This window comes from Malurus melanocephalus, unplaced genomic scaffold (assembly GCF_030028575.1).
Source record: "Malurus melanocephalus ecotype Western Australia unplaced genomic scaffold, MMel_1.1 scaffold_387, whole genome shotgun sequence".
NCBI lineage: Eukaryota > Metazoa > Chordata > Aves > Passeriformes > Maluridae > Malurus > Malurus melanocephalus.
Genome location: NW_026623619.1, coordinates 185,115 through 203,265, shown reverse-complemented (window position 1 = coordinate 203,265; position 18,151 = coordinate 185,115). Strand labels below are relative to the sequence as shown.

The window sequence follows — 18,151 nt, the reverse complement described above, 5'->3', positions numbered from 1 at the left end:
GCTACTCAAACTCAATGCAAAGGAAGAAGCTTGTAAAAACATCTTACAATTTCATTTTATATGCCCGTAAATAAAGCTGGACCACTAAAACCAAAAATACTTGGATGGTAAAATAAGACAGAAGGCTTAAAATAAAATAAATAATTTTATAAAGTTAAAATTTAAACCCCCAAATCTTATTTAATTCAGTATTATATATTCTATCTGAATTCTTTATTTTTAATTAAAGTATACTTAGTGAGACCCTGAATCCAGGTGATTCATCAGTCTCACTGCTGCTGAGGATAATGCAACAAGATACTTCCTTACTGCAATTATTTACCAGCGTAATAAATTGTAAAAACTACTTCGGAGTAATAGCATCTTCACAAAAGCCAAAATAAACTAACATGATCTCACCAGGACTAAGAAATATCGATGGCCAAGTCCAAATTTTAGTTCAACCTTGCAGTATCAGGCTTACTTTACCCAATATAATCTTGTTATAAATTCACTGTCTCGTAAGTGTCACAGAAATGAAACAAGGCTCTGACCCAAAGAAGACCTTGCTCTGCATAGTAGTCTTTCAGTGAGACTAACATATGGTGTAGTCACAGTCACATCACTCCCGAAGAAAATTTCTGTAGTGAAGATGTTATCACATGTGATTTAGATAAATGAGTAACTTTGGAGTTTTATGTTGATTTGTGGGGTTTTCTTTTGTTGTTTGGGGTTTTTTTGGGTTTTTGGGTTTTGTTTTGCTTTGTTTTTTACTGGTGCGGTTTTATCAGATTAAACACATTGCAAAAGCAGTTACACACAATTACAAGCAAAAACCCCAGCTATAGGTATTAATACTGGCTTGAATTTATGTATCCATATAGTTATAAACAGTTTTCTATATACTGATAGCACCATAACAAATTCAAGTGATTCTAAAGATGGTTATAAACTTATAGGTTTTATATTTTAAGTTGTTACAGCAAGAGATAGATTTGAAAGGCTTTTGAATTTGTGTGTTCCTAATTAATTTCTCAGTTGCTCAAGTACACAGGGAAATAATAAATCCCAAGGTACCTTAACAGCACTGCGTCAATATCTAGTCATACAAAAGGTTTCTGCAGTACACACACTCTGAGGTAGACAGATCTCATTTATATGTGTATATGTATATATATATATATTTGTTTTTATGTGTGTGTGTGTATATATATATTCTGATTAAGGTGGTTAATCAGATGCTGTCTGGCAGCTTTAGTTTTATGTCTACATCAGGTACAGCCACTGTGTGTATACTCTGGGTGCACAGTCCTTACAGTCCTGCTCATATTCCCAGTGGCAAAGCCAGCCTCCTATTTACACTAGAACAGTAACAACCACATAAAAAACAGCTCCAGAAAGGCCCAGTATGTCAGCTTGTGTACACATCCATACCATTCACTGTTTTCATGGAAAGTTTTAAAAAAGGCAGACACATCATCTCATTTGTTCTTTTCTGCCAGATGAAGCAAAGATTGAAAAAAGCTAAAAGTACACATATCTGAGTCCACAAACAGCAAGACAAAATCAGAGCAACGTTTGATTCCATGAATCACAGACATGCACACACAAATGCCACATAAGAACCAGATGTGGAGTTCTGTATAACCTAAACATTCAAATGCAGCTATCTTACTTTCACCTGCAAGGACAGCAGCGTGTTCCGGCCTCTGTGTGGCTCTCCTTTCCATCTCCACAATTCAGCAGGCTTTCTTTCATTCTCTGCTCACATACTTTTTTTATTTCCTTCCTATTCACATCTGTGACTGTAATCAAAAATAAGGAGCCCTGTTTCCAAAGGTAAGCACGAGCAGCAACAGAGCTGGGAAAGGAGGACTGACGACTCCAAAGAAGGAAATTAAGGGACATGCTGAGGAACATAGTGCTTTGAAAACTCAAGAAGTGGAAGAAGATTTAAAATGTTTAGATAAATCTCTTGCAGTACCAGCTTCTGGTTATCAAGTAACACTTTCTAGCAGAAGAGGAAGCAGGGCTTCTTATCCAAAGACAATTTACCAAATAAAAACAGTGTCTAATAATAGGAATAGCAACTAGCATTTTCAGCTGACAGGAAAACTCTTCCAAAAATTAGGTTAACTATTTCCAGCTGGCAATAACAGGGCATAGACTGTTTTCAACTACTTGACACATGTGCCAGACAAATGTTCTCACAATCATACTATATCTGCCATAGTGGATACAGCTTGCAGAAATCACTTTCAACTACTATTTTTAAAAATCCAATTATTACAAAAAGCCTTACAAAAAGTGCAGTGAGCCTGCTAAGTGCTATTGAGGGTGCTCTCTATAACCCTATATATAGTTATATGTGTATATAGATGTATGTACCCATACACACATGAATGTGTATTACCTTGCATCCTTTAGGGCTGATGCAAGCAAAATTATTAGTTAAGGCCAAAAGGTGCTAAAATAGTCTGACTCCCCCTTCCTCCATCCCAAGTGAGCTAGGAATTGCAGTAAGGAAAATGCTATGGTTTCATAAGAAAGCAGCTACAGAAATATAAAGCTGCCCACAATATCTGAGGAAGTTTTGATCAGTGAAATGAAAAATCTGCCGTACTCCCAGTTGCCCAGGAGCCACTGTTTCAACGGCTAGTGATAGTAAATTCTCTCTAAATTAAAAACTGATTTCTGCAAGCCACAACTACATAAGAAATGTTTCTTTTTTAAGAAATTCACGAATCTAGCACTTGTGAGTATTTGTCATTACGTGGTGCAATTTATACCATAGCAAAATATATATCACGGCACATTAAAATCAACTGAAATTATTTCTTACCAAATTAACACATATACAGAAATATCAAAACTTAATATAAAACACAAGGTAAGGGAGAGAAATAACTGGGCAAAAATGACAAATTTATTGGTTTCCCAGATTTTCTTAAGTTTTCAATGCAGCATAATAAATTATCACCAGTCACTGTATTATTAGGTATGTTCAATGCTCTACAGAATAACTTGAATAAAGCCAATGCAATCAGGCATACTATATAAGACAATAACACTTTGCAAAAATATAGTTTTTAAAGATTTAGAATGCGAAAAGTAACTAAATGCAACTTGGTGTCAAAAGCAACATATTTATATCACCCCACAACACTCTAACTTTTTTTTTCTGTGTAACTGTAAGAGACAAATCAGGCTGAGCTACATGGAACTGTGAAGTGTTTTCAGTATCTGTAAACTTAATGCTGGTAGTGTCTTGCTGAGTTGAGACTTCTTTCTTCCGTACAAAAAAAGTATAAATATTTTCTGCCCAGAAGTCTAGGTAATGCATCCCTAGAAGAAATTTTCAGGACAGTCCATTATGAAAGCCCTCCAGTCTTCCAAAATTATTCAGCTGGTTTGTGTCATGTGATTAGTGACGCACTAAGAAGGTGCCAGATGATAGTCTCTGCAAAAAGCTCTGTCCAGAAGGACAATAAAGTTCCCTTACAGCAAGTCCATTTTGGGTCTATAATGTAGCAGTAGAGGTGCTTTCTGAAAGACAGAAATACCAGTAAGTTATGAAACAAACCCAGAACTAATCTGTTCAGTAGGAAAAACTTGTGAAGCTTCAAGACGAGAGCAGCTATCTGATCTGTTAAAAATTCACCAAGACAAAGACAAGGTGAATCTTCATCTGTAGGGCTCAAACAAGAGATAAAAAACCCTTTCTCCTTTATCTCAGGAGCAAACCTGTTCATCTTGGAAAACTCCCTCAAGTAAGGAACATGTCTAGAAAGCAGCTTTAGAGTATGTGGTACTTCACATTTAACAGCTCTCACTTGATTCTTCTTTTGTGAAAGTATCTATTGATTTTTTTTTTAATGAATAGGTAAACTTCTAACAATGAAAACATCCTGCACCACGGAGCTAGCTCTGTGTCTCATCAAAACGATTACGTCTGCTTGTTTCCTCTGGGCCWCCTACATCTCATTTTCGTTTTACATCCCCCACTTCTTTCACTTGGAAAGGCAGTTTACAGTTCTATTTTCCACMTTTTCCACAATTACACAGATCTCCCTGAAAAAGTTGAAGAGCAGACTGTACAGATGCACATCAATTTGACGCTCCTGTTTGGTTTGGCTGCTAAGCCACAAAACCCTAACTAGCATTGCATCCCTTTATCTATCACTAAATTCAACTTCAGTTGTTTGTAAATCACCTGTCACTCATAACTGCAAAGGCTTTGTCCAGTACCTTACCATCAATCTGCTACTAAGCTAAATAATGACAATGCTGTCACTGCACTGTTCATGAACTATTTCAAACCCATTCCCAGGTCGTTCAGAAACACCATATGAAACAGATTCCACTCATGGCATCCCTGCATTTKTAACACCATGGACTTTATCCTGTGACCCTTACACAGGTCAATTATTTTTCAACTGCAAGACAGAAAAATGCTTTTCTATTCCCACAAGGACCTCTTCTAAATAKGCACCCAAAGCCATCAAGTGATTTCACCTCAGTATACACAGTATGCTCAGAATGCATTGCTCTTCCATTTCAAATATTAACTTCTTGTTCAGATAACCCCATGTATACATACATACACYGACCCTGTTCAGGGCTGACTTCCCTCCCAGATGCTCAGTTTTGCTATTCATTCTTATATCTTGAAAAGGTTAAAAAAAAMCACTTTCTTGTAGCTTCCACTTCCTTTGCCAGACTTGATAATAATTGGACAGCTAACGCAATGTACCCTCATCTCTTGCAATGAATACTTAATAATCCTTTCCTTCATCTACTGGAAACAAATACTTGGTGTCTAAGGATGCTGTAGTAGATATTTATAAAAGTATCTTTTTATTGACTTATAGTTCCAAATTATTGCTATTTTATAAACATTTTATTTGGCCACTTCATGATTTACTTGGAACCATTGTGTCATACCTTAAATCTCCATCTAGTAACAACTACAAACTTGAGCGTGTGGTCCTTGCCAAGAATCTCTTCATTGCATAATATGTCCAGCTGACAAAATAAAGGTGACAGTTAATTCACTGGGGCCCAGTACATCAAACAACATATTTCACATAATAATACACATTTGAGAAGATACTGGAACTGGTAATCTTGCAGTTGACCTGCATACAAAAATAGTACCAGGAAAGAAAAGATAATATCTGCTCTCAACATGAAGTACTGAAAGACTATGTCAGCACCTACCTGGGAAATAAAATATGATCCGGACTTAATTGTTTGATTTCTCTTTCTAAGCAGTATTAAACCCCTTAAAAAGCTTTACATGGTTTTAAAAAGGTTGAATAAATGAGCAAGGAGACAGAAATCTCAAAGAGAAATGTTATTTAGCTTATTTAGCGTTGAAATTGTTTTTAYCTAACACCATTTGGCTGGCATTATTACAAGGATACATTTAAAAAAAAAAACCCTGTCTGCCACATACTCATATGCYATATTTATGGGGGTTTTGCAGATATTCAATATGTATTTTCATTTTCTATCTCAGTTTTGAAAAATCTTGATATCAGAAACAGTGAGGATCTCAATATAAAAGCTTGAGGATCATATGACTACTGATCAGCTGAACTACACTAAGTGAATATGAACTAAAACGAGGGAATATGCATGAAAACAGCAAGTTCCACCAAGGTGGCTTTTATCACAATGCTTTATCCCACAGTCCRGAAAGGCCTGACTGTGCATGCAGTCCACTTAACATAGCAGTAGCTCAAACCTGTAATAGTCTGTATCAAGCAACCAAGTACCCACAAGCTTTAACTGTTTTTCAATGTTACTTGGTACTGGTACAATGATTACAACAACATTTATGTACCTTTTAAGAAGGTAGAAAGGGATAGCAAAGGAATAAATGATATGCCTGAAACCAATTCCTCCAGAAAAAAGTCTCCAGTAAAAGTATGTTTTTAAGTCATGAATTGGCTCAGTGCATTGGAGGGCTTATACATGCATGTACCAAACTAATGCATTAAACAAAAAAACCCTTTTGAACAATCCTTGTATCTATGCAGCTGCTGGGCTAAAACCAGAAGTGAGCCACTTCTGAGCCAGCAGAGAACAAGACAGGATACACCACTTTGTTTCAGAAAGACCAGCTAAGTTTGGGGACATACTTCAACCATAAGATAGCGTTATTTTAAAGTGTACAGAAATTATGAAGGAAAAGTGATACAGATGTAAATTAGCTATTGACAAGTTTGAGCAGAAAGGTGTTGACACACTGGACTAGAAAGCAGGTGTCTGATTTGAATGAAAAGTCTAAATAAAACTCAGTGAATCAGTGTAGTAATGTGGAATTGAGAGATGTCAAGTTGAGAGTCAACTGGGATGTTCAGAGACTGTGACCAAGATCCAGCCAAGTGATAAAGAGATGTTGCAGTCATAGTTTGCCACTGATAATTTTTGAATCTGAACTAGGAGAAGTGCAAAGTATTGCCTTTTGTTCTGTACCTTTATCTTAAATTCTTCCCATGACTCCCTGTAAAGACAGGGAGAAGTAGGCATCTGATAACACTGGTTGTGGTAGACAGCAACTTCAGATTGAGCTTCAYTAAGAGCAGAGAAAACAAGTACAAATACAAAGTATTTGTAGTGTTTTCCCTTCAACTGGGCTTCAGTAGTGTGTTTATTACTGCCTGGCCCCCGCACAGAGTGCAAACTTCCTGCAACAGTGGGGATAACCTCAGCTACAATCTATCAAACAAATTGYTCAAACATGTGGAAGCACATAACCAAGCCTTTAAGCTGAACTATTTACAAATGCACATGAAAAGATGCATGCAAACTAAGTGAAAAGTCCTGTACATATATATATGGCTATATAATATATAATTCAAGGAACAGCATATGTTACTGTTTCCTGAAAATAAAATCTGAATAAAATACATTCCTTTGCAAAGGCACAAACCCTCCCCTTTGAAGTTTTGTATCTATAAATTTATTTTTTAAAATTAAAATATTACCTCATTAAAAGAAGAAAGGTTGAGTTTTTTGGCAATGAACTTCTTTAGATGCAAGACTGTTGCTTGTGCTGAGCAACGAATCCATTTTCGTTTCAATCCACGCAATTTGCTACTATTGCACTCCAAGCAGATGCTCACCTTCAGGAAAAGGCAAACAATCAAGAGCAGGCTGGAACAATTTTCTACAGTTCTCCATTATGTATTCTACRTGCAGTTTTTACTAGTACAATAAAGTGAAGTACAATAGTTTCTTTAAACTGAAATGCCTAACAGAAACCTCACATTCCCTAAGATCTTGGAATCTGAGTGGTAAGTAATAGACAAAAATGTTCAAGTAGTTATTTTTGATGTCAGGACAAGGCTGCTTCAGTCCAAAAAGCTAAAACAAGCAAACAGTCAGAAAACAATTACCAATTCTTAATGACTGCTTCTAACATCACTTCTTACTTCTAATGCAACTGCTAATCTAGTTTAATTTTAACACATTTGAAAAGAATGAATACAAATGATATGTTTTTTTTCAAATTCTCATTTTTTTCCTATCCAGCTATTCATTGCAGTTTAAGCTCTTTGTGATAATATACTTTTATGTACTAGGAGGATGTAGGAACAAGTACAATACCTTTGAAAGCTCGCTTACATGACAATTGAAAAGAAAATTAACCCAAGCTGAAGTCACTCTGGAYACACTTAACAGGAAAACATAAAAGGGATAGTTTGTTTACCCAAAAAGAGCTTTCACTTTCAAACAATCTTTGTGTTTAAAACTTAAAAATGTACTTTCTTGCTTTTGTGCTRTTTTTATGATATAGGGCTAACACTTAGTACTAAAGGCTGAAAACAAAATATGTAGTAAGAGTGCCATTAGGGAAACTTCCCTGACCATCCATGAGCCACTCTGGCAGTCACATTCGCACCACTTGAGCTGGGAGTGAAGGCCCCTCACAGCTACACCCCCCACACTCACAGTCAGACCAGAATTCCTTACCAGTTCAGCTCCAGGTTTCCCATAGCATATTCTCAGATATCCAGGTCCTTCAAACTGCTTAATCATGGCACAATAACTAAATACCAACATCTTGAGCTGGTGCCTCTGAGGAGGCACCTGAACAAAGGAGCAAAGGARYCCCTGGGCTTTTATACCCTCACAGCACCAAACTCTGGGGATCTTGGCTCCTGCTGCGTCTCAGTGTCCAGTTCCCTGGCTGGTGCCACAGGTCCTTCTGRCCTTTCTTGTGCCAAGGGTCAGCAGTTCATGACCTCTTGCTTTGGGCTCCCACACAAAGCTCAACCTTCAGCTCCCACTACAGCTGTACCCTGAGCTACGCCCACTGAATGTGCTAACATTGCCAAGGGTTAGGCTCATAATTAGCTATACACATTCAGCTCAATGTACCCAGGTAACACTCTGTAGAAGGAGGCAAAATTACATGTATTTGTTTTGAAAGCAAATAAATACTCTGGAAACTCAGTCAGAACTATGAAATCTTAATGCAAATGTCTTTAATGTATTCTCCATTCCTGCCAAAACACAAAGATAAAACCTCATGCTTACAAAAAACAGATTACACAAACTGCACCTTGTTTGTATCAGAGAATAGAAAAAATAGCTTGAAATAAGCTTATTTTCTTCTGTTAGATTATCAAAGTTACCTTACCAAAGCACAACAGCTAAAATACATAATAAAACTAGAACATGTCCTATGAGCTCACCTGTTCATCACTTCGGTGGTAGTCATTATCTTCTTCCTGTTTTTCCTCCGAAGTTTCTTTATTTATATTTTCATCTGCTTTAGTTTCACCTTAGATTAAAAATAACAGATGGGATAATATACATTATTTTTATATATAAACCCCAGATACACTCAGCTTATAATGCTAAAAAATTGACACTTCAGGATTGCAGTATAGAATAAACTTTGCTATTCCCAAATTGTGCTTATCAGCTCAAGCAACACTTGCAGCCAACAGCCCATGACATGAAAGAGAGGACCACCTATRGAGTTCAGCTCCTAGCAGCCCAGAAGCTGGGTAATTTCACAGTCCCCATGTAGGCACTACCATGGAGACTGACTTTGCCACAAGCAACATGCTATTAACTGCTAAAAACAAAGATGCTGCACATAAGTAAGGGACAAGGCAACAATCCTATGATGACTCTATTCCTCACTGTTCGAAACAATTGTGACTGTTACATATAGCAACTGGGCACACCCTTTCAACAGATCTGTTTATTAATTTACTAGCCATCACCCACCAAAGACAGAATAAATAAAGGACTATTTACCATTTCGATGAGAATCTAGGTGCTGTTTTGTAGAACATGTCTCCCCTTTGATGTCCCCTGGAACTTCCATGCCCAGTTTGTGATAAAATTCCCTTTGCTTTTTCATTTCCGCTGTTTAAAATTGCAAATATTAAACACTGTAATAAAGTTCTAATGCAATATTTATGAAGTTATTCCAAATCCTTTCCCACTTAAGGACTGCCAGCAAATGGTGGTGGAGTCTTTATTTACTATCTTCTATCTCTGGTATTGCATCAAGTCATGACTCATCCTGTTTTTCAGAGTTAGAACAGCATAAAGTCATCTGTACAATTATTAATATACCATTACTGCTAGAATGAGACTGTATTTAAAATACTGTAGCTGATTTTGAATATCCCCCATTTTGAATATGACAGTATTTCAGTCAAAATATTTTTTAATTTTTATTTACAGTTCTGATTTTCAACATCCTAGAAATAATTTTTAAATAACCTATTTAATCTTATTGATATTTGAAAATGCTCTGGTTAAAAAAGCAGCTTAAATGGATTAAAATACTCTATTTAAATGGAAATTTTAACATACATTAAGACAAAAAAAAACCCCTGAGTAATTTTTATAAAGTATTTCTTTAGTTAAACAGATTTAGTGTCGAAGAGGATTACAAGAACAGAAATTGAAATTTCCCTGACAAGAAAGAACTTACAGAATAGCAATTTTGCATTGCATTTTACCTCTGAGAATTCTAGAAAGCTTGCACAACAGGTACCCAGTTTAACAAAAACAAATTAGAGCCAGGGTATGGCAACATTTAAAAGCTGCACAACTATTCYGCTTTACATAATACTGCTTTTGGAAGAAATAGCCCATGTTGCCTACTACCACCCCCACATTCAATTGCTGCTAGTACAGGTAGGAAAGTAAATTAACTACTAAAAATTATACAAGTGAAAGAATCTGATTTTCCGTTGTATTTTTCCTTAGTTGCCCCCCTCCTCTTTTTCATCACTTGTCACTTTCTTTTTTTTAATGTTGAAGAAGTATGTGCAAACTGACCTTTAAAAAGGTCACAACTTACCTTCTTGGAGGCCGGGCACAAGTTTGTAAACAATATCTTGCATTGTTCTGTCATGACTAGCAAGAAAAAAAAGCAAAATCAAAAGCCTAAGTTCAACATCTTGATTTAAAACATTTCTCTTTAAACAGCCCCAGTACTAATCATATGAAAAAATCTTTAAATTCACCTAAGAAGAATTTTACTTCTGAAATCGATATTTCTATCAAGCCAGAAAGGACAGTAACATAAAATAAATCATGCAAAGTGCAAGCTAAGATGGAAAACAAATGAAAGTTTGAGAAAAGAGCAGTCTGTGGATGAAATCACCCCACTRAATATGGCCTTCTGCATCAAGACAAATATGTCACTAAAAATCTAAAGTTCTTTTACAACAGCGATAAACTAATTTTTATCACAAAAGAACCAAGGATAGCTTGTTTCTCACCCCTATAGGCTAATATCTCATGTTTCTAGATTAGTTACCTTTACCAGGATTCTACTAAAATGCAAGAGAACAGTTCACAGATAAAGACCACAACAACTAAATTTTACTTTGTTCTTAAAAGCAACATTATAACTGTGAGAAACATTATGTAGCTAAGTAGCCTGTACAGGTAGTATGCCTCAAATAAAAAAAAAAAAAGGCAATAAACCCACTGAAAGTAGAACAGTAGGGCGGTTAAGACTCTAAACTTTAATTCGCACTCACCTAGAAAAAATACTGTTCTAGTCTAAAATAAGTCATTGTCTGAAAGAAGTATTTTCTTAAACTCCAATTAATAGATAGTACAGGAAGTATTTCTGACTTGAACAGGAAAGGCTTACAAGAGTAATCTCAGGCTTCTCATCACCTTACATGAGCACTTCACAGCAGTGGAGATCAATGAGTAAGTACAGAAATGGTGGCAAATCAAGACATTCATAAACAGTAATTACAATATTTTAAGCACTGCAACAAGATTCACAGTATCTTTGATTCTAAATTTACACTATTTTGACCAGTAGCAATCCCATTTGTAGAGGCTGGGATCATCAAATGTCACATGTGGACTGCAGACACATTGCCAAAAATACTTCAACAAAAATACGTAAATAAGGTATATTAGAGGTGATGATTTTGGGTTTGGAAGTAGATGATACAGATGATCTTTAAGGTCCCTTACAACTCAAAAGAATTTTAAGATTCTATGATGCTATTTAACAGTATTTAGAAATGTAAAAAAGGAGTCAACATTTGGTTTATCTATTTTCCAGACAGAGAGAAATGAACACAAGTTCAAATCTACATTTTAAGACATCTTGTGAAACTCCACACAGTCAATTATTTATTTAAAAATACAAGTAAATATATCCAAAAGTAGGCTGGACAAAAATATAAATAAATATATCCAAAAGTAGGCTTTTTCAGTTTTGATAGGGCAGTATTTTACAACTAGCTCAAGCAGCTTACTTAAGTGTATTCAGCAACAGAAAACAACCAACTAATTGCCTTCTAGCAGTTCTCAATGTCATGCTGTTTCCTGGCTCCTTTTCGCACAGAAAACAGGTTTTGGAACCAAGGCAAAAACTATGGTATCCTACATGTCATTCGTTTATTCTTGCCTATTTGCATCTAGCTGTCCCTTTAATTATACCTTCATACAGAATATTATCAGTGTATTATAAAAAAGTAGTGATAGCATAACTAATTTTGGGCTCCTGAATGAGCATGAGCTCGAGCACTGTGTGCACAGAATAGTGACAGTTTTCTGTAAGAGTGAAATCAAGAYTCATTTGCTATAACCATGGCTTCCTAAGTTGTTATAGAAATGGGAAAGGCACATGGAAAAATGCTAAGGAGAAATGTAAGCTCTTTACAAAGGAAGACAAAACACTACTTGATATGCAACAGCTAATGCAGACACACCATCACAATGAATTTTCATCAGAAGAGTCACTACATGGCAGTAAAATGAAAAGAAAGCACAAGGAAAAGAAAGGAAGTGTCTTCTGAAAACAAAAGGAGGAAAAAAACAAAAAAAAATACTCAGTGTAAATGCAATTTGACTATGCAAAAGCATATGGAAAATAAGGAGGTGACTGGGAACAGCCAACATGGGTTTCGCTAAAAGCAAACAGTGATAAATTTGCTGGTCTTCTATGATGAGGTTACAAAGGAATGGAGGAGAAAATCGTGACTCATGCCATCTACCTGGACTTGTGCAAAGCATTTGATGCTGTCACGCACAACATCGTTGCCTCTAAACTGGAGAGATGTGAATTTGGCTGATGCAGCCCTTGGTGGATTAGGAACTGACCAGACAGCTGAACTCAAAAGAGCTGCAATCAACAGTTCAGTATCTAAGAGGAGACTAGTGAAAAATGGTATCCTCAGGGGTCAGTACGGGGACCAGTGCTGGTCAAAATCTTTGTCAGCAACATGGACAGTGGGATCAAGGATCACCTTCAGCAAGTTTGTTTTTTTTTGCCACTGACACCAAGTTGTGTGGGGCAGTTGACATGCTGGAGGACATGCATGCCTAGCAGGTGGGTCCATGTGAAAGTTCAACAAGGCCAAGTGCAAGGTCCTGTCCCTGGCTTGGGACAGTCAAAGCACAAATACAGGCTGGACAGAGAAGTGATAGAGAAGGACGTGCGAGTGTTAAGAGGATGGAAACTTATCATGACCTGGCCATATATATTWGCAGTCCAGAAAGCCAAGTGCATCCTTGGCTGCAAAAGAAATTTGGCCAGCAGGTAGAAGCAGGTGATTGTTCCTCTATTCTGTCCTCAAAACACTCCATCTGGAACACTCCTTTCAGCTCTGGGGCCCCCAAATAAGAGGGATGTGGGCCAATTGGAGGGAGTTGAGAGAAGAGCCATGAAAATGATGAGAGGGATGGACCTCCTCCCCTCTGTGAAGACAGGCTGAGAGAATYGGGGCTTCAGAGCATAGAGAAGGAAGATCCAGGAAGCCCTCAGAGTAGCCCTCCAGTACATGCAGAGAGCCCAAAAGAAGGCTGGAAACAGACATTTACATAGGCACAAAGTGATAGGACAGTGGGGAGTGGTTTTAAGCTAAGAGATGGCAGGTGTAGATTAGGTAATAGGTAGAAATTCTTCACTGAGTGGCAAGGCTGCAAGAGGCTGCCCACAGACGCTGTGCRTACCCCATCCCTGGAAATGTTCAGCCCAGGCTGCATGGAACTGTGAGTAATCAAGTCCAGGTAAAAGGTGTCCCTGCCCAGGGCAGGATGGTTGAAACTAGATGATCTCAAAGGTTCCTTCCAATCCAAACCATTTTATGATGATTCTCTGACATTCTTACCTGTTCCCATGATCTAATCAGACCTTGGAAAGAGTAACTGAACAATAAAACTGAAAATTATTTCTCACATTATGGTCAGACACTGAAAAGCACTGTTCAARTGTGGCTAATTATCGAGGATTTGTAAAAGTGTAATTCCTACAAATTCCATAYATATATAAATTTTAAAATCCAAGCACATAAAATGAGGAATGACTCAATCCTATTAAAAATCACACAATTTAAATATTTAAGTGTATACTTTGCTTGTTTTTAAGTCCGGTACAAGCTGCCATGTTAGGGACTTGCAAATTCATAGCAAAGTTTCATCCTGTATCTCTTCAATTACCTTCAAACTTCTTTTTAAATGTTTAACATGCTGACAAACAAGAATGAAAATTTTGGTAGAAGCTGTACTGTATCAAAGGAGATGAACTAGTCTAGAATGAAGCTACTTAAACTTCTACTTTTATACTTACCCAATATACTGCAATGGGTGGCTCTGATGTATAACAATCCTACAGGTTGGACAGGTGTTGTTTTCCTCGAGATATTTCACTAGGCAGCTCCTACAGACTAGAAACACAGACATTCACAATTAAAAAGGAATAAGAATASCATATAAAAGTAGCATAATAAAAGTCTGGTTTTATACAGTCACAGAAATGCACAYTACTGAAATGTATATGGAATTAATTTTTCTATCGTATGTGCATGATATCCAATCTTGCAGAATACAGTTTTCAGTACCTCTCATTAATTTTCTTGATATAGGGAAGGGATGCACTAGAATTAGGCATCCATACCTATCAAAATCAAATCCTAATACAGCATACAACACAAAATGCCACTTTGGAATTTACTAGAACAACAATTTCTAGCAGGTCACCATTCAGCTTGCATGGATAACATTATAGGAAATATATGCCATCAAGATACTAAACAGGACATACTTGCTTTAACCACGGCCACATACAGAACAAATGGTTGTGATGACAATGARCCCAACAGAAAAAAAAAAAATCAAAGCTGGAAAGTGGATATCTGGATGTTATTTTAATTCTAACTCTCACAGAGTACAGTTAAACTTCCACCAGAAAAAAAATTACATTGGCACAGACTCTCAGTAAAATGTCCTAGTAGGAGTTACTGAAGTAGTCTTTCATTATAAAGCTGCAAGTCTCTCTATGCATACACAAGATCACCCATCTCTCTTTCAAAGTAAACTATACTCTGCTCTCCTCTGTCCTGCCCCAAAACACAATGAATAAAATACACTACTACATGATATCCTGACTCACTTGAAGTTACAACTCAAAAGGGTATGGAGAAAACAAGGGAGGAATAGCTTTTGCTTGAAGTGCAGTAGTTCATGTAGTCTTAGTGTTAATGCATTTATCACAAAAAAACAAAAGGATTTCTGTAACTATAGTGCCATCTACCTCTCAAMCAAGAAGACAGTGCAACTGCATAAACATTAACTAAAAAAGAGTAACAGTAAATAAAGCATAGTAAATTTGTATTGTGCTTTGCATTTACACAGCTAGAATGACAGCACTGTTGGTGGCAGAGGTTAGACAAAACTTTGTAGCTTTGCACACTAAGCACAGATTTCACACAGCAGTTTGTTCCACCAGAGTGCCAGAGCAACAGTTCCATTTGCAAAAGTGAAGCCAAACCCCACTCTTAYACAGTCAATGAAAGCAGAATCTGATAGAAGCAGCAAGTACCGGTATCTTGGAAAATGTATAGGGATATTGCTAACTTGTGTAGGGAAGGGTCAGGAAGGCCAAATCATAGCTGAAGCTGAACTTGGCAAAGGACATGAAGAATTGTAAGTATGTCAGTGAGAAAAAAGTGTTTGAAGAATGTCTACCCCACAGATAAACATGGCTGGCAAACCAGTAAYAATGGACAAGAAGAACGCTGAAGTTCTCATTCTTTTTTGCCGCAGTCTTCTCTTGCAATTCCTCTTCCCTTCCCACACCTCTCCACAAAGCARAGACTGGAGGAGTGAAGTCCCTTCCAGCGTATGAGAAGATCAGCTTCATGAATATCAGGGAACTTGAATGCACCTAMGTCTCTGGGACCTGACGAAATGTGTCCCAGGGTCTTGGGGGTACTGGTTTATGTAGTTGCCAAGCCACTCACAGCAATTGCCCTGACAGTCAGGTGAAATCCCTAGTGACTAGGAAAAGGGAAACACTATGTCCACTTTTACGAAGTGGCAGAGAGGGGGAAACCTGGAAACCACAAACCTGTCAGCCTTTACTYTGTACTTGGGGAGATCACAGAGCAGATCCCCCTAGAAGCTGTGCTAAGGCACATGGAGAACAGGGAGGTGATTCCAGACAGCCACCACAGCTTCATCAAGGGCTCTGAGCAACTTGATGCAGCTGAAGATGCCCCTATTCATTGACTTTTATAAGTCCCTTCCAGCCCAAACCATTCTGTGATTCTATTTACTCTAAAACATCATCCCATGTCAGTACATCTTCCAGTTTGAAGATTCAGTAGGTATACACTAACTCCTCCTAAAATAAATTGATCACAAGCTGGCAAATATTCTGGCACATTTATGAGTCTGAGCAAGCATCCAAATAAATGCAACCAGATGCATTATGAAGGGTACTGCAGCCTTCTAGATTCTTTTTCTCTGAGATCAAGTTGGGAATAATAAACTCTACTGAAAATGGAAGTCTTTGGAGTAATGGAGAGATAACAAGAAAATCATTCCACAGTCTGAAACAACAGTATTACTAGAATTTTCCACTACCTTGATTTTCCCGTATTGCTGATCTCTGTTCACTCAGATACATGGGCACTGACCATGGGTATGAATTGAGCTGTACGTTTTCTGATCCCTTAAATATATCAGAGAGCTTTTACCAGAACAGGAACAGGCAAGGTTAATGCTCTCTTTTTTATTTTAACTATTTCATTTCTCTTGCATTTTTCATTTCTGTATCTAGTTCAAGTTGACCTTTTTACATCCTGATGTATGCTGATAACACTTCTCATCGTGTGAGATTTTTTCCCCTTTCATAACTTAAAAGGACAGCTTTCACATTAAACATTAAAAAACTGTCATTACAAACACAAAGTTTAACAACATCCACATATATCATCTGGTCTAGAATTTTAATCAAGGAACAGATATAAATTTAAAAAATACTTAAGRCTGAGTTACTACTAACAATGTTTTTTGCTACTGCCTTACAGGCCTACCTGTCACCAACAAACTAAAACAGCAGTGAAACATGTAGGAAAGAAAGCAAAAAAATTTTTGTTCTCTCCTGAATTCAGTTTTACAAAAATTGGCCCTGTTCTGRCAGAGGACTGGCCTTGTTCCTCCAAATTACTTTCAACACAGGACTCAAGACTCATTCATTTTCTACTGAATGGCTGAAGATCAGAAAATAAGAGAATAATTAAAAAGGTAAGCAAYAATGAATAAGGTGTGCAGTTCTGAGGAGAACAAAATGAAAACTTCAGGGTGATATAATTCAGAAGAGACTTCATGATCTCAACAGACAATGTAACGAAATGATAAATTTTGCAAGGATGCTTTTCCAGGAACATACATTATTAGTACTATCTTACACAATACAAACAGTGTCAACATGTACAAAATTCTTTAAAAAGACAGGACTCTGTGCCTCTTTTCACAAAACTAATTCTACAGGACACACACTGAAGTAGCGTTCATGAAATATAAACTCTCAAAAAAAAAAAAAAAAAAAAAAAAAAAAAAAAAAAAAAAAAAAAAAAAAAAAAAAAAAAAGGAGGAAAAGGTAGTAAGGTGCATTCCCTGGCTTTTGAAGTAAGCACCGTAGCACTGTAGATTATTCCACATATTTCCTCCATAAGCAAAGATAAGAGATGGTGCAGATGGATGACAGCTGAGGGGGTATTTGCGAGGGTTTTCTTTTTATTTTTAATGAACAAAGAAAAATTACATTCTAGCTCTGTGTTAGCCATGTTAACTTATTATGATACCCATTTTGCATGCAATCTTCTTAGTAGCAGCAATAAAAAAAAATTGGGCAAAACTAAGAAGTCGAGCTTAAGGATCTTCCTCAAAAACCAACACTAAGGAAACTGAGATGCAAAACAAATGCAGAAGGGACATGAGACACTGACTAGTGTATCCAGCTTTGGGGCTCCCGACATATGAACAACATGGACCCATTGGAGCAAGTCCAGAGGAGGGCCATGAAGCTGATCACAGGGCTAGGGCAGCTCTCCTAAGAAGACAGGCTGAGAGAGTTGGGGCTGCTCAGCCTGGAGAACAGAAGGCTCTGAAGAGACCTTAAAGSATCCTTCCAACAGCTGAAGAGCACTACAAGAGAGATGGAGAGAGACTTTTTACAGGGACATGTACTGACAGAACAAGTGGGAATTGCTTCAGACTGAAGGAGGATAGGTTCTGATTAGATATTAGAAAAAAATTCTTTACTGTGAGGGTAACTGGCACAGATTGCCCAAAGGAGCTGTGGACGTCTCATCCCTGAAAGTATTTGTCGTGGTTTGGAATGCTGGCCAAAAGCCACGCACCCACAACA

General features: G+C 37.2%; 1 protein-coding gene across 8 annotated transcripts in view; it reads right to left on the bottom strand.

The window, feature by feature from the left end:
• Positions 1 to 655: 655 nt before the first annotated feature.
• Positions 656 to 18,151, bottom strand: part of PCGF3 (polycomb group ring finger 3) — a 56,328-nt gene continuing 38,832 nt past the window's right edge. For all 8 annotated transcript variants that reach the window (XM_057379102.1, XM_057379106.1, XM_057379104.1 and 5 more), the window contains 7 exons: positions 14,066 to 14,162; positions 10,322 to 10,377; positions 9,262 to 9,372; positions 8,688 to 8,776; positions 6,975 to 7,112; positions 4,924 to 5,004; positions 656 to 3,525 (listed from right to left, as the gene is read on the bottom strand). In XM_057379102.1, the coding sequence (XP_057235085.1) occupies positions 3,478 to 3,525; positions 4,924 to 5,004; positions 6,975 to 7,112; positions 8,688 to 8,776; positions 9,262 to 9,372; positions 10,322 to 10,377; positions 14,066 to 14,162 (620 nt within the window). In that variant the 3' untranslated portion in view covers positions 656 to 3,477. The remainder of the gene's footprint in view (positions 3,526 to 4,923; positions 5,005 to 6,974; positions 7,113 to 8,687; positions 8,777 to 9,261; positions 9,373 to 10,321; positions 10,378 to 14,065; positions 14,163 to 18,151) is intronic.